Genomic DNA, 16813 nt, shown 5'->3' on the forward strand with positions numbered 1-16813 from the left:
AATATAAAAAATCAAGTAAACCCTAAAACTAATTAAAAGGGCAAGAAGTGTAATCATATTTTGTGCACTCAAATGGATCTGGTCATGGTCATGATAAAGCCACCAAGACTTGGCCTTTGGTAAAAGTCTTCGTCCCTTTCCTCATTCACATATATATAGTTTTTCTATTTTAAAATTTACACTCATTAATTAATTAATTATTATTAAAATTAGACTATTAATATGATATTATAACAGTTTATTTAATAATATAATTTATTTCCATTCATTTATTCACTCATGGGCATAAAAAACTCAGGGTCCCACCACAAGGACTGCCACTTGAGACTTTTTATTTATTTTTATTCATTTCGTAAAATAAATTCCACTGTAGTCTTGTTCGGTAGGCTTCATATATATATATATATATATATATATATATATATATATAAAAAGGATGAAGAGCGGATCTTAAATTAGTCAATGAGCGAAAAGTCATCATTCCTCCTCTGAGCTGAAAAGGAAACAGAGCTTACGGCGGTGGCGGCCGATAAGAGGACGTCGGAGTAGCTGATCGATCGATCTAGACTTCTAGTAGTGTTAAAAGTAAGAATTGATGGCGAGATCTTCGATAATTCATGATCCGTTGCGGCTCCTGTTCTTCTTCTTCTTGTTCTTCGTTTTCGTCTTCGGAATTGCTCGAGCTCAGAGTCAAACGTCAAACGCTACTACAGATCCTGCTGAAGGTGATTATTTCTCTCTCTCTCTCTCTAAATAGTTTTGATTCTAATCTTCCAGTTCGATAATTTCGAAAGAGTATGATGGCGTAACCGTCAGATCGATTGCATACTTTTTTTAATTTATAGCTTATTTGTTTAAAATCAAAATAAATCATATTTATCTGGTATTTATTATTTTTATTTTATTAATAAAAAAATAAAATTTAATAGAGAATCCAATTGTAAAATTTGGGACTATTTGTTTTGGGAAATTTGATGGATGACCTTAATGATTGCCTCACCGGTGGGTTGTCAGGCTTTTGTGCAAATGGTCCTTTTCTATTTTACGGACGAAAATATCCTCGTAACCTCATAATCATGCGTTGTTGCGTTTTCTATTTTACGGACGAAAATATCCTCGTAACCTCGTAATGATGCGTTGTTGCGTCACGTGACAAAACCCTGTGTGACGACTGACGAGTATGTCGTCGCGTGAAACGGGATATTTTGTTTGGATAATAGCGAGGGGTCATTTGCACAATTTTTATTAGGCACTAGTCATCTACTTAATTAAGACAATTATTAGGTCATTTCATAAATTATTAGTTCATCATTGTGTTGATCATAACTAATTTCTAAATTATATAAAATTCTTAATAATTTTAAATACAGTTAACTTATTATTTACTTAATATTTATAAATAAATAAAAATTGTTTATTAATTTAAATCCATTCAATTCTCTAAATTATTTCTAATTTCAATTAAGAGTTTTGAGTTTTATTTATATGGTAGTTAATAATTGATTTCGAGAAAACTAAAAAAATTATTTACATCATGTTATTGGTTGAAAGAAAAAGTTAGACTACTGTCATTCTAACATTTTTCCCTATTTAAATTTATTCCCAATAGTTCTCAAAATAAAATTTGAACGACTAATTTGATTGAGCATATAAGCTCATTTTATTATTCGAGTTATTTACAAAATTAATAAAAAAAATTATATATAATAAAATAAAATTTTGATTGAAAAAAGTAAATTAGAAACTGATTAACTTACAAATTAAATTTGTGATTTTTTCTTTTTTCAGTTGCTGCCTTGAACACCATATTCCAACAATGGGGAGTATCATTTCCAGGCACTTCTGGTCCATGGAACGTAAGCGGAAACCCATGCACTGGAGCTGCCATCGATTCAGTCTCCCTCGACGGCAATGGGGCGTACAATCCAGGCATCAAATGCGACTGTTCCTTCAACAACAACTCTATTTGTCATATTACTCGAATGTTAGTTCCTCCTCCACTTTACTTCGCGCCATTTTGCTCTATCTTTTGATGATCGTATTGGCAATCGTTACTCTATTTCAGTTCAATTGTGATTCTACAGTTTAGTACTGGATCTGTAAGACTGCTAGCTAATTGGATGTTTGTCACTTTGTTTTCAAATAATCCTTTAATTTTGTTTTTCTTAAACTAGCTACACAATAAGCATCGGGAGGAGATTCTAATCCTTTTCAATTCCTATTTTTCATAATCTTAAGCACTTTTGTTCTTGTTATTTTATTTTTCTAAGAAGCTTTACTCTAATTGTCAATCACAGAAGAGTATATGCAGTAGATGCTGCAGGACCAATTCCAGATGCGTTATGGACTCTTACTTTCCTCACCAACTTGTAAGTCTTTTCATTGTTGAACTAATTTTTTAGTAGAGTTGAGTAGGTTGAGATACTCACAATTGATTTAAACTTGTAGACCAGCAGAATCCATTTTATTATTATTATTATTTTGGTTTGATTGGATTTGCAAAATGATCCATAATGCTGAAATACATTTTTATCTGTGGCAGGGACATTGGGCAGAATATACTCTCAGGTCCTATTTCCCCAGCTATTGGAAATCTGACTCGAATGCAGTACATGTAAGATGCATTTTTCGGTTTTATCTCCCTTACTTGATGAATAGTTTTTATCCTAATACACTTCTTTTCTGTGTTTGACGATTCCATAAATCTTTTCTCAGGTCCCTTGGTATTAATGCATTGTCTGGGGAGTTACCAGAGGAACTAGGATTGCTTACAGATTTAAGATCATTGTATGTTTTTTTTTCCGTCTATTTCCAGAGTGATATTAGACAATTTTTCTTCTCTTAAAGCAAGGGACCATAAAGAGATTATACTAATGTAGAACTACCGATACTGTAACCTATAAAAAGGGATGATAGAAATATTCCATTTTCTTAATCTGTTATAGAGTTGGCCGGATACAATGCATATGTTCTCTTAAAGAGATTATACCAAGGAACGTGATGATGGAAATATTCCATTTTCTTAATTACTGTTATACAGTTTGCCGGATACCATGCATATGGACTCTTATATAACACTTGGCTATCCATATATATCTCTGTTATCCAACTTATCTAGTGTGAATCATCAAATACTTAATTTCTTTCAATCACACAACAAATTAAGCCCTTTTGTATTCCACTGTCTTATTTCTTCGTTACTCTGTTTTTTACTTTTGAGAAAGTTCTAATCTAAGTATATATGATGCATTTAATAATTTACAGTTGTCTTCCCTGATCATTCAGGTCTTTTTCTTCAAATAACTTCTCTGGTCCATTGCCATCTACAATTGGTAACTTACGGAAATTAGAACAATTGTAAGTGTTACATATCAATGTTATTTTCTTTCTTTATTTGTTAGGGCAGTCATCTTTTATTGGAACACTTCTGATTCTAGTTGGAGGTAGATGTACTTGGTGAATTGTATAACACATGGTATCCTAGAACAAATGTGTTTTAAACTGGAAAATTTTCATGCCTATCACCTTATGTACATCTTTCATGCTGATGATATTATTACTCATGTCCTAACACATGATTGCACTAAGCAATATTGAGCACATATATCTCCTGTTAGAGACAGTTTTTATCTCTACCCTAACCAATTTAGTTACTTTTTTTGAAATAATGATTATTTCATAAATGTCGTTGAGGAAACGACAAATAGGAAAGACAACAAGAAAACATAACAGAAAAAGTAGGTAAAGGAAAAAGTTGAATGGGTGACAAAATCCACCCAAAGAAAAAGAAGCAGGAGACAAAAGATAAAGTGAAAAAAGAGATCTACTCATATCTATAGGATTTTAAGCTCGTCAAGAATATCCATAATATGTCTCCTGCATACAAAACCAAAGTTCCCTTGTTAACCTCAACCATAGTGCTGAAGATTGACAAACTAATGTCTAGGTCACTTAATTTGTATGTACTAATATCCCTTTAGAAAAAAAGGGAGAGCTACTTTGCATTCCAGTTGCTCTCTGGATATTTTCTACCTGTTGTCCATTTTGTTGTTGATCCTTCTTTGTAAAAAGTGGACTGTTTTCTTCATTATAAGAACACATGTCGTTGATGAACATCGCACACCTTGACAGGTATATGGATAGTTGTGGAGCTAGTGGTCCTATACCTGCAAGTTTTGCTGCTCTACAGAATCTGCATACTGTGTAAGAGCTCTCAAGACCATTTGTTTATTTATTTTTTCCTTTATGGGATTCTATAACACAAACCACCTGAAATTCTTACTGAGTAACATTTGGCCCTTGCAGGTGGGCATCAGATAATAACTTCACAGGCAACATACCTGATTTCATTGGGGGTTGGACTAAGTTAACAGAATTGTAAGCATACCAAGTTTTCTCTTCTATGCATTGAAATAATGGTGTTCTATCTCTTTATCTCATTCTTGAACTTCAACATCTACTGCTATCTTCTATAGTTCAGATGTGGCTGAACGTTTGCCATTATAAATGATGGTACTCAGTCAAAGATAATTATTTTGCAGGAGGTTTCAGGGGAATTCTTTCCAGGGTCCAATTCCATCAACATTTTCCAACTTAACCTTGATGGAGAGCTTGTAAGTTTTTACAGCTATGCGTGCCTTTCATTTTGTAATAAAGTATTTATCTTCTAAAGAATATCTTTACTATTTGCAGACGAATAAGTGACTTATCCACGGGGAGCTCACAACTAACTTTTATCCAGAACATGACTTCTCTGAAAACCTTGTAAGGAACTGTAGCTTATTAAATTGTCGAAGTTTCATTTCCTTCTCTAATATAGAGGTGTATCTTTGCAGAATTCTGAGAAACAACAATATTTCAGGATCTATACCAAGCTTTATGGGAGGATTTTTAAGTTTGTCAACTCTGTAAGATGTCTTCTTATCTTTTAAATACTGTTAAGACCATTCTTTTTCTCATTATTTTCTAGCACATATTCCCATCTCTAACATGGATACTTGTCTCAATTTTGCAGCGATCTGAGTTTCAATAACTTAACCGGAGGGATTCCAGCGGCAGTGTTCAATTTGAGCTCTCTCTCCTTCTTGTAATAATCCTCACTTTGATCGTTTTTATTTTAGTCCAACTTTGCTTTCAATGCGATGAAGCCTCTAACAACTTTTTGGTTAGGTATCTTGGGAATAACAAACTGATTGGTTCTGTCCCTTCACAAAAAAGCCAATCTCTCCTCAATGTGTAAGTACATCTTCAATGATCTTGTACTTGGATCATGTAATTTTTTTTTCAATCAGTTAAGTTCTATCAGTTCAAAAATTCTTTTGCCACCACTCTTAAGACGTTTTATTTTATTTCAAAGATGGCAGTAACTTGTTGATATTTTGCATCATATATACAAATTTATGCTAGTAATTTGTCAGTGCCACTTTTTTTTTTGAGTTTAACATGTAGTCACTACTACTTGAAATGAGCCACTGGTAATTTCCTCAGAATTGTAAAAATTGTGTTAGTCTTGTGCGTCATACTTCTTGTTTCTTTTAGAAACAAATCCACTTCCAAAATCATAAAGTTATGATGTCTAATAGGATTAGGCTTGATTTTTGTTATATTAGGCATATAGCGTGATCACTTGTTACCAACAATACAATCATTTTGTATTAATATGTTGTTGTCTTTCAAATAATTTCCATGATATATCATAACTGAATGAGAATAAAATTCCTTGTTAATATTCTCATAATAGGTCACACCTATATATACAATTATAAAATTTGTTTTTCAATTTTTCTCAATCAAGATTAATTAGGATTTGTTAAATCTCTCATTGTTCATTCTAATATATATAGGAATTAAAATCAGGTATACAAATTAAGTCTAGGTTCTCCAAACCAAGGGCCGAGCTTAGCTTGGTTAAGGCACACCAAAATAGTGCCTTGTTTAGAATACGAGGTGCTTGTTGCCTTGATGGAACATAGTTGAGCATGATGGATTTGTTTTCAATTTTCTCACTCTTAAGATGTCTATCAATCTGAACATGTATAGTTTGATTGTGGTGAACATGATTTTTGGGCAATTGTGATTGCCCACTGATTGTCACTTACAATCTGGGTAGGATCTATGGCTCCAAACTTTAGTTTGTGTAGCACCCTTTTTAAATAATTTTTTTTCATAAATATCTAAAATCAACTGCTGAACTACTTTGTGGTAGCAAATATTTGCCTTTTTCCATGTCATAAAATTTCCCCATGGAAGTCGATCTTCTGACACAAGGAAAACCTGTCCTATCAACATTTGTTTCCCAATCTTTACCTCTTCCTACACTTTCATGTTTACCTTAAAAAATAGTGATAAATATGGAGTGAAAGTATTGGACTTTAATTAAAGGTATTCAGAATGCATTGAAGAAAGTGCTAGTTACATGTTAAGATATATTTTTCTGTTTTTATTGGCTTTGGAAAGATTTCTCACATTTCTATTGCATGCAGAGATCTGTCTTACAATGAACTATCAGGGTCATTTCCTACTTGGATAAGTGACAACAATCTGCAGATGTATGTATAGTTAAATAAGTACTTTCTTTTAATTTTATCTAACAAGTCTGATGTTCCATTATCTTGTGCATATTTCCCAGTAATTTAGTTGCCAATAACTTCACTATTGGAAGCTCGGACAACAGGTAATTCTCTATGCCTCACGCTCTATATATTTGTGTTCACACAGTGTGTTACTATCTTCCTTTTTCACTTTTTGAATGAAGAGCCTGTTCCTTGATAATTTTGCATACACTTGATTTGACTCATTTGCAGTAAAGTTGAATGACAGCTTAATTGAATATATTGGAAGAGAAAGGAGATTTCCATAAATTGGTTTGATTAACTGTTACAAAGGAACCTACAAATTATAGGCAATAGAGGAAGAACTAAATGAATGATAAAATACCTTCCTAGAAGTATTAATAAACCTTTCTTTTAGGGAAGACACAACTCCATCCACTTGGAGTTAATGTCTCTTGGAAAGGCAAAGGTGTTATTTGGAATGAGACTAATTTGATATTTACACATGATGGTCACACCTTTTCTTTCAGATGCTTTCTCATTAAATATTCTTTCCATAAATTTATGTTTGATCATCCTTTGACTTATTGCATTTATACAATTCTACACTGGTTGATTTTGGAAAATATAGATTCTATCGGAATATGATCTTGGATGTTCAAACATTTGATGCTGCATGCTTTCTTAAACAATATGGAATGAACAGTTGTTTGTTTCAGTGGTTTGCCTTCAGGTCTAAATTGTCTTCAGAAGAACTTTCCTTGTGGTCGCAATTCACCTACATGTAAGTTCAATGTACGATCTATGTGTTAATCTATACATGAGAATTCAACATCTTTGCATGTTGAAGTTGGAAGTGATTGGATTAGAAAAGTCTATATATGATTCTACCATGATTTGATGAACTTATCCTTTCATATAATTTGTTGAAGGCTCGATTATCTCAACGGTAGAGCGCAAGGTCACGGGTTTCAGCCTTGCTTACCATTAAAAAAAATGTTTTATATAATTTGTTGTGGATCCTGATTTGGTTTGCTGTCACAAAAGACATGTATAGAGAAAGACAGACATCTAGTTAAAATATTTTTTTGTTTTGAAAATGGTCAAAAATAACGACCACAGTGGGAGTCGAACCCACGACCTTCTGATCCGAAGTCAGACGCGCTAATCCACTGCGCTATGCGGTCTTGTTTGTTCCAATTTATCTATTAAAACAAGCAATACTTGGTTCTGAGAGAGAGCAATTATGAGTTGAGTATCATAGTCTTCTTTCTTGCTCATGAACAGATTCCAGCTTTGCAATCAAGTGTGGTGGTCCTCCAATTACCTCTTCTACTGGTATTCAATTTGAGAGGGAAAATGAGACTCTTGGACCAGCCACATATTTTACTACCAGCACAAGCCGGTGGGCTGTGAGTAATGCCGGGCGCTTTGCAGAGAACAATAACCCACTATTTACAGCAGGCTCTACGTCTCAGTTCAATAGTTTAGACTCAGAGTTGTTCCAAACAGCCAGAAAATCTCCTGGATCTCTCAGATACTACGGATTAGGTCTCGAGAATGGAAACTATACTGTCAGCCTCCAGTTTGCAGAAATAGAAATATCTAATGAGCAGTCTAGGTGGCAAAGTCTTGGAAGGCGTGTTTTTGATATATATATCCAGGTAACTTATTAAATGATTTTAGGCCTTATGTGTGAATATTTCATGCTTTGATTTTGTTTTTCAAATAATGCAATTGTGGATACAAGAGGTATCATGGCAATGCAACTCATTTATATAGCCTTAGAGGGACTGCTTTCAAGAATTCCCTAATGTAGTGTTCACGTAATTTTTTCAGGGACAACTAGAACTTAAGGATTTTGATATAGTGAAAGCGGCAGGTGGGGCAACTCGAGCCCATGAAAGAAAATTTACTGCTAATGTGTTTGAAAACTATCTTGAGATCCATCTGTTTTGGGCTGGTAAAGGGACCTGTTGTATACCCGCACAAGGTACATACGGTCCCTTGATCTCAGCAATCAGTGCCACCCCAGGTATTCTTTTGATACAGATCTTTTAAATTATCGAGATGCAATACATGACTTCTTAAACATTTCTACAGACTTTGTTCCCACTGTAAGTAACAAGCCTCCAAGCTCTAAGAAGAACAATACAGGCTTGATTGCGGGAGTTGTTGTTTCTGTTGGAGTTGTAATCTTGGCATCTTTGTTTGCTATATATTTCTATATTCAAAGGAAAAAAAGATTACAGAACATTGATGATGAAGGTACAGTGTTGTTAACCTGATTACCTAACTTGCCTCTGTTCTTTTAGCTTCTTTCTGGTCAGTGAGGAGAAAAAATGAAATCTTCAAGAAGTTTTACTCACTTGTTCTTTGTGTATATTTGCAGAGTTCTTGGGAATGGAGACGAAACCGTTCATGTTCAGTTACAGTGAGCTGAGAGCTGCAACAGGTGATTTTTCTTCTACGAACAAGCTTGGGGAGGGTGGCTTTGGACCGGTTTTCAAGGTAATCTACCATGTAATTGAAGAAACACAAAATAAAACTAAAATGAACCATAAAAATAAAACATACCCTATTACCCTTACCTTTTATGCGATAATGACCAAGATGCATAAAACAATTAATGCAATTCTTTTGTTTATTAATTTGTTCTTTCGTCTCAACAGGGATCACTCAGTGATGGACGGGTAGTTGCTGTTAAGCAATTGTCTGTTGCATCCCACCAAGGAAAAAGTCAGTTTGTAGCAGAGATAGCTACAATATCTGCAGTGCAGCACCGTAATCTTGTCAAACTGTATGGTTGCTGTCTTGAAGGAGAAAAAAGACTGCTTGTTTATGAGTTTCTAGAAAACAAGAGTCTCGACCAAGCACTATTTGGTACACATAAGTTAACTTAAGAGTTCTTCCTGCTTTAGAATCGCAAATTTAAATAATACAGGGAATGTGAACATGAATGTGCTTGGCCATGCCCGTGCAGGTGAAAAGGCTGGTTTCATTCTTGATTGGCCCACTCGTTTTGATATATGCTTGGGCGTAGCTAGGGGATTAACTTACCTTCATGAGGAATCTCGGCTACGAATTGTGCATAGAGATGTGAAGGCCAGTAATATTTTGCTCGACTCCAATCTTATTCCCAAGATATCTGACTTTGGTTTGGCTAAACTGTACGATGATAAGAAGACCCATATAAGCACCCGTGTTGCAGGGACTATGTAAGACCTCTTTCAGTTAAGCTGCTCCCTGAAGTCTAAAATTAAACACTTAATCTTTTCCTGGTTTTGCAGTGGGTATCTCGCACCAGAGTATGCTATGCGTGGGCACCTTACAGAGAAAGCTGATGTGTTTGGTTTTGGTGTGGTGGCCTTGGAGATTGTCGCTGGAAGACCAAACTCTGACACAAGTTTGGATACAGACAAGATGTACCTTCTAGAATGGGTATGTCTCATCATTTTCAAATTTTGAATTATCTCCAACATATTTGAATTTCTTTTTGTTCTATAAATGCAGGCTTGGAATCTGCATGAAAACAATGCGGAAGTTGAGCTGGTAGATGAAAAGATGTCAGATTTCAACGAAGAAGAAGTAAAGCGATTAATTGGGGTGGCTCTACTCTGCACTCAGACTTCTCCAACAATGAGACCACCCATGTCTCGTGTAGTGGCAATGCTTTCTGGAGACATAGAAGTTGGTTCAGCAAGCTCACGGCCTGGCTATCTGACTGACTGGAAGTTCAGTGACACTACCACTTTCATGAGCAATGATTCCGACTTGAAAACTGGCAATAATAGTCACTACACCGCCACCTCATCAAGCGCAGACTTCGGAACTTCTATAGAAAGGTCCCCAATTGGCCATCAATCTTCCCTTGACAGCATCATTGGCGAGGGAAGATAGATATTACGCTAATTTTAAAATTATCATGTTTATGTATGTTTGTGTTGCCTTATTATTATTGTGTTTGTGTTGCCTTATTATTATTGTGTTTCTTCTAGTTAGAATTTGTGTTAAAGCTTTGTTGTGATAATAATCTATATGTGGAATGAGGATATTTCAAGTACAGACACAATGAAAAATAGTATTGCTTACATTTTTGTTTAAAGTGAACTTATTATTGAGACAATGTTTGATAGACATGACAATATTGAATTTTATGTACGGAATTAATTAAGTTTCAATGTTAAAAAACTGAATAAATCTATTTTTTTTTCAAATTAATTGGATTATAATTTGAAGTTGGACTTTTCAAATTTGAAAATGGTAGCTTCATTGCTAAAATATTAGTTTAGTTTTAAGTAGTTATTTAATTCAAAGAATTCATTTATTCAAAGTTTGTTTTCTTTCAAACAATTGAATTATTTAAAAGAAAACAACTTAAATCAAATAAACTATTTAAGAACTGACTTTTCTTAATTTTCATTTGCCTTAATATTGTTTGCTTGTTAAGGAATTTAAATGAAGGGCCATGATGAATTTTGCAGGAGGATAAGACTTTATTTAAATGAAGGGCCCTGATGTATGTAGAAAATGATAGGACTGGATTTTCATTGACTTTTCTTAATTAATAAAATTAATATATGACCTAATTGCCTTACTTTTTAAACAATAACAACCCACGTCAATTACAATATTACATTTTTTTAAATACATATTAATATTTTTACACCATATAAGCAAATAGGTTAGGACTTGTTTTTGATGTTTTTCAAAACAATATTATTTATCTCCTCATTAATAAAATATTAAACTACATTTTATTAATTTTTATAAAATTTAATACAAATAATTTTAAATTATTAATTTTTAATCATTAAATAATTCAAATCAAACAAACTCCAAAACTTTGTTCATAACTAATTTTAAATAAATCAAACTTTCTTATTCGGGTTAAGTTACACAAATTAATCAAATATCTATTTTAAATAAATTAAACTTTTTTTTTCAGATCTAATCTCCGACATCGTCATGATAATGACATTACATTATGAATAATCATTAACGACTTACTTTCGATGTTAAAAATTTTCCGATTTTTTTTCCAACCAGATAATCCACCAGAAAATTATAATGATAGAGACCCATCTTCTAAGTCTCGCATTTTTAGTCGCCTCAATCAATGTCTCTCAATAGTCACTAACAGTTTTCGGCATAACCCATTGTATTTCAGTCAAATTCCACAAAAGACTCCATATACTTGCAATAACGTGACAATGTAAAAGTAAATGTGAAGTTGTCTCAACCTCTTTGTAGCATATACAACAATTACTCACAATAATTATGCATACATCTATCGTCAGTGGGATTCCACCGTGAATAAAACTAAAAAAAAAAAGATATTGGTAGGCATCTTAGGCAGTTAGACTCCCATAAATTTTTCCAACAAAGATCAATCTGACTAACTTTATTGAACAAAATGTAACAATGTCCCACATAAAAGTTATTCAAATCACGCCACTGCATATAATCCCGAAAAAATGGGTTTAACCCCTCATTTCTAACCATGAACAAAAGTCTATCATTGAACATGTTTTTCTCACTATTCAATCTTCTTCTATATCTGATACAGTTAGCAAAAGCACTAGACTGAATGTCAAACATATCTTTGACCGATGAATCTCGACAAATAAAAATATAAGCAAGCTCGGGGAAAACCTTTGTCAAACATTTACCACCACACCAATTGTCGTCCCAAAAACTAATTGAACTTCCATCACCCACAATAAAAATCGAATGTTCCTAATAAACCTTCCACATGACATAAATACCACACCAAATGTTGCAACCCACGGGTCTATAAGAATTTTTGGTGAACCAACCAAACTTATCATGACCATATTTACATTTAATCAATTTAGCCAAAATAATATCTTGCTCAAATGCAAATCTACTACACCATTTGGATAATAAGACTTTATTAAAAGAAACAAGATCGCAAATTCTCAAACCTCCTACTCTTTTATTAATTTAACCTTATCTCAACTCACTAAATGAGAAAATAAGGAATTAGACGATCCCTTAAAATTTACACATAATTCTCTCCATCTTCACGACCACAGATTTTGGAAGACAAATAAAGACATAATATAAGTTGATATTGAAAAATGAACGCTCTTGATAAGAACTAAACGACCTCCCTTAAAAATCATCTTACTTTTCCATATGAGAAACTTCATCTCCATCTTACTAATGATCGGGTCCAAAAAAGCTTTGGAGCTAGGTTTAGCCCATAGAGGGAACCTGAGATACGTAAACGGAAAAGTTCCAATTTTAAATCATAGAATACATGTCAATCTAATCTTTCTCCTAGACGAAACTGAATTACAGAAGAAGATACTAGACTTACCGAAATTAACACGTAGTCTCGGACACACTTCAAATAACCAAAAAATATCACGAAGGTGCTTGATATTTCTCTTATTAGCCTGAATCATTCAAAGAGTGTTATATACAAATAATAAATGAGACATAGAGAACATAAATCGTCTCGCACTGTACTCCACCTCACAAAACAAACCTAAATTCTCAGCAAACGATATCATTCTAGAGAGGTCTTCCATGACAATAACAAATAAGAAAGGGGAAAGAGGGTCCCTTTGTCTTAAACCCCTTGAACTTTCAAAGAAACCATGAGAACTCCCATTTACGAAAACAGATAATTTCGCAGTTAATACGCAAAATATAATCCATCCAATCCATTTATCCTCATGCCCATAATATAAAAAATGACTCCTAATTAAAATGATCATTTGCTTTCTCGATATTGAGTTTGACAAAAAACACATTTATCGCCTCTAGAGTTAGCCAAATCAATACACTCATTGACGATTAGTGCCGTATCAAAAATTTGACGGCTTTTGATAAAAGCCATCTGTTTGTCATAGATAATTGTACCTAAAATTCTACGCATTTTGTTTGCCAAACATTTCGAGATAATTTTATAAAATGATGTAACCAAACTGATGGGTCATAAATTATTCACGTCGATAGTACTGACTGCCTTACGAATTAGGACAATGTATAATTCCAACTTTTTCAAAAGATGAATATATGTAAAAGTGATTCATAACTGTCATAACATCAGCCTTAAGGAACTCCCAAGCCTTTAAAAAAAATATCACCGTCGCTTCCACAATTCATTATTGCCGCCTCCATCTTCTCGATAAAGCAAGGAGCTTCCAACATACACTTCTCATTTGCATTTATAGATGCACAACTGATGTTATTTAGCTTTGATCTAACCCTAAATAGTTTTGAAACAAATATTTGTAAAATTGAAAAAATACTATAAGATATAGTTGGTCAATGGATATCGAGTTAATAACGTTATTTCTCGCTTGTATTTTAGAAATGCCATGAAAACACTTGGTGTTCTTATCACATTCCCGCAACCAAATCTCTCTACTACGTTGTCTCACCCAAATTTCCTCCTCTTTACATAGTTCAATCAACTCGCTCACTAGATGAATTAGTGTAGAAATTTGCGTAATGGAGATCACGAACTTTCTACGCACCATCAATTAATAAAATTTCACGACTTAGAACCTCAATCTTGGAGCAAAATAATGCACGATCTCCCACAAACCAACTTTTTAGCATCTTTCATAGATTTTTAAACTTAATAAATAGTCTAGAGGATGGGGTGCTAAACATGACCTCCCTCACCCACCCTTCCACATTCGAGATAAAACCATCTCTAGTCAACCACTTATTCTTGAATTTGAAAGGTCGACTAGTTGAAACCACCTTTCAGTTGCTTCTCCATTTTTCTTCATTCGTGAAATTCATTCATCACGTGTGAGCAATATGTGCTCCTCCTCTTGGTCTCTATAGCCATGAAGTCTCTCCTCTTGGACTTTGAGACGACCGACGATCTCCTCGATGGTCATATTCTTGAGGTCACCGCCAAATTGCTTGATTGCGGTAACGATCTGCATGTATGTTTATGGTACGACTCTAAGGAATTTCTTGACGACGGAGATCTCTTCCACCTCCTCTCCCAACGAGCGGATACTAGTCACGATGGATGTCAATTTAATGGAGAAATCATCCACTGATTTCCCATTCTTCATGAGAATCGCCTCAAAGTGTGTCTTCAAGGTTTGCACTTTTGCCTCATTAACTCTCCACTCCAACCTGCATTATTTTTAGCGTCTCCCACGCTATATTGACAGAATCCTTCTTGGCCACCATGAGAAGGACATCCTTAGGGAGCGCATGATAGATGGCGACAAGAGTCATTCTATCATTCTGTCCGTCGACCTCGTCGAGCATCACGACTTCCCACACTCCTTGTGCTTGTAAGTTTATCCAGCATCTTCAATGCCCACACCGAGTAATTACTCTTCGTGATTAATAGACATGAGAGCGTCACATTCCCTTCTCTCCCAATCTTTATTGCCGCCGCATCTCTGGTTGATCTTGTCGACGACATGTTCTTCAGATAGGATATGCATTAGATGCTAGAGGAGTAATCCCAAATGAGTTATGGATTCTTATCTTCCTCAACAAGTAAATTTAGTTGAGTTGAGCAATGTCCTTAAGTTGAGATACCCACAGTAGATTTAAACTCGTAGACTAGTATAATCTTTTTTTTATTATTATTTTTGTTTGGATTTGCAAAATGATGCATAATGCTGACAAAAATTACTCTAAGTCCTCTTTCCCCATCTATTGGCATTTGACAATCTGACTCGTTTTGCGCAGTACTGGTAAGGTACATTTTTGTGTTTTTATTTTCCTTACATTATGAATAGTTTATCATAGTATACTTCTTTTCTTTTTTAAGGTTCCATAAATCTCTTCTCAGGTCTCTTGGTGTGAATGCATTGTCTAGGGAGATACCAAATGAACTAGGAAATCTCAATGATTTAAGATCCCTGTATGTTTTTCGCATCTCCTTTTTCCAGAGTGATATTAGACCCTAAAACCTTTCTTAAGAGAATATATTAATGTAGAACTACATATACTCGCACCTATAAAAAAACTGAGTCAGATAATGGAAACATTCCAGTTTCTTAATTACTGTTGTATAGTATATTTGACTGGATATCATGCATATGGTCTCTAACCTGTTTATAAAGCTGAATAGATGAGAATCTAAATGAGTCAAGTTTTAATAGTGAAGTGACTTGTTCTGTTTTTCCTTCCCTTCCCTTCCCTTCGTGTAATTTTTTTTTTGGAAAACAGCTTAGTGTTATTTTATTACAAAACCAAAAAGTGGGAGAATAATTCGAGAGTTAAAATCAAACCTAAACAAGCTAGTTTTGACAAAGAAATAAACAACAAACCGAAATTACAAATAACAAAGAAATTTAGAACAAACAAAAATGCCTATTTTGAATCTGATTTTGCTAGTGACTATTTCATAAGAGATATTTCATCTTTGGTTTAAGCTCTAATTTTCTTTATTTGTCTAAATTCCTCTACAAATATGAATTAGTGCATTCCCGTCTGTAATTAAATATTTTTAGACTTTCTCTAGTCATTTGCGCATTATACTATAAATTCTTGTATTTCCTTCTCTCCATATATTGTAGATCAGTGCTTCATAAAAGCATTTCAACAAAATTTGTGTAGAAGTTGTCTCTCTTCCCTTTTATTATTATCATTTTTTTTTTTATCTCATTCCATGTTCTTAGAAGTTAGAGATATTTATATTTTTTGCAATATTAGACCAAAATATAGATACAAATGAGCATTTCTCAAATAAATGATTTATATTTTTCTCATTTCCAATACAGATTAAACAATTATCATAAGGTATATTCATATATTTTCGAATTCTATCACGTGTCGTCAGTCTCTTTCTATAAATCAGCAAAATAATGAATTGGTGTCGAAGAATTATCTTTAAGATCATACCACTTTATGCAGAGACTCCCCAACGACCCCCATCTGGTAATTGATCGTGTACAAAATTATGCCCACCTGATAATTGATCGTCAGATCGTGTACAAAATTATAGAGAAATATATAAATGTAAAAGGTTAAAGAAAGAAAATTAAAAAAATTAATTTGAGAAAAAAAATTATACATATAAAGTTATAAAGAAAACATGTTCACCATACACAATTTGTTTTGAGACATTTCTTTTTTAACTAAATTCATATGATTCATATGGTAAAATTCCAATTTAGTCTTTTTTTGGTTAGGCCTCCTATATATATTTATATATTTTGTATCATTAATATTAATTTTTTTTTTTTTTTTTTTAAGATGGAAAGCTAGTGTAAAAAGAGAAATTACTTATTTTATTAATT

The 16813-nt window shown here is 33.6% G+C and overlaps 1 protein-coding gene and 1 non-coding gene across 3 annotated transcripts in view; one reads left to right on the forward strand and one right to left on the reverse strand.

Moving 5' to 3' along the window:
• The first annotated feature begins 425 nt into the window (after positions 1-425).
• LOC124938756 (probable LRR receptor-like serine/threonine-protein kinase At1g56130) overlaps positions 426-16813 on the forward strand; it is a 31504-nt gene continuing 15116 nt past the window's right edge. Inside the window, exons 1-24 of one of the 2 annotated variants that reach the window (XM_047479257.1) lie at positions 431-725; positions 1789-1984; positions 2298-2369; positions 2543-2614; positions 2716-2787; positions 3286-3357; positions 4132-4203; positions 4306-4377; positions 4542-4613; positions 4693-4764; positions 4836-4907; positions 5015-5086; positions 5170-5235; positions 6483-6548; positions 6629-6673; positions 7271-7335; positions 7839-8215; positions 8391-8586; positions 8655-8819; positions 8944-9062; positions 9224-9434; positions 9535-9769; positions 9842-9992; positions 10065-10711. In XM_047479257.1, coding sequence (XP_047335213.1) covers positions 596-725; positions 1789-1984; positions 2298-2369; positions 2543-2614; positions 2716-2787; positions 3286-3357; positions 4132-4203; positions 4306-4377; positions 4542-4613; positions 4693-4764; positions 4836-4907; positions 5015-5086; positions 5170-5235; positions 6483-6548; positions 6629-6673; positions 7271-7335; positions 7839-8215; positions 8391-8586; positions 8655-8819; positions 8944-9062; positions 9224-9434; positions 9535-9769; positions 9842-9992; positions 10065-10451 — 3129 coding nt within the window. In that variant the 5' untranslated portion in view covers positions 431-595 and the 3' untranslated portion in view covers positions 10452-10711. Of the gene's footprint in view, positions 726-1788; positions 1985-2297; positions 2370-2542; positions 2615-2715; positions 2788-3285; positions 3358-4131; positions 4204-4305; positions 4378-4541; positions 4614-4692; positions 4765-4835; positions 4908-5014; positions 5087-5169; positions 5236-6482; positions 6549-6628; positions 6674-7270; positions 7336-7838; positions 8216-8390; positions 8587-8654; positions 8820-8943; positions 9063-9223; positions 9435-9534; positions 9770-9841; positions 9993-10064; positions 10712-16813 lie in introns of those variants that run through there. The other variant, XM_047479258.1, reaches the window with a different exon arrangement.
• Positions 7665-7738, reverse strand: TRNAR-UCG. The gene has a single exon. It is a non-coding gene; the product is annotated as a tRNA-Arg (tRNA).

This window comes from Impatiens glandulifera, chromosome 5 (assembly GCF_907164915.1).
Source record: "Impatiens glandulifera chromosome 5, dImpGla2.1, whole genome shotgun sequence".
In the NCBI taxonomy this organism is placed as follows: Eukaryota; Viridiplantae; Streptophyta; class Magnoliopsida; order Ericales; family Balsaminaceae; genus Impatiens; species Impatiens glandulifera.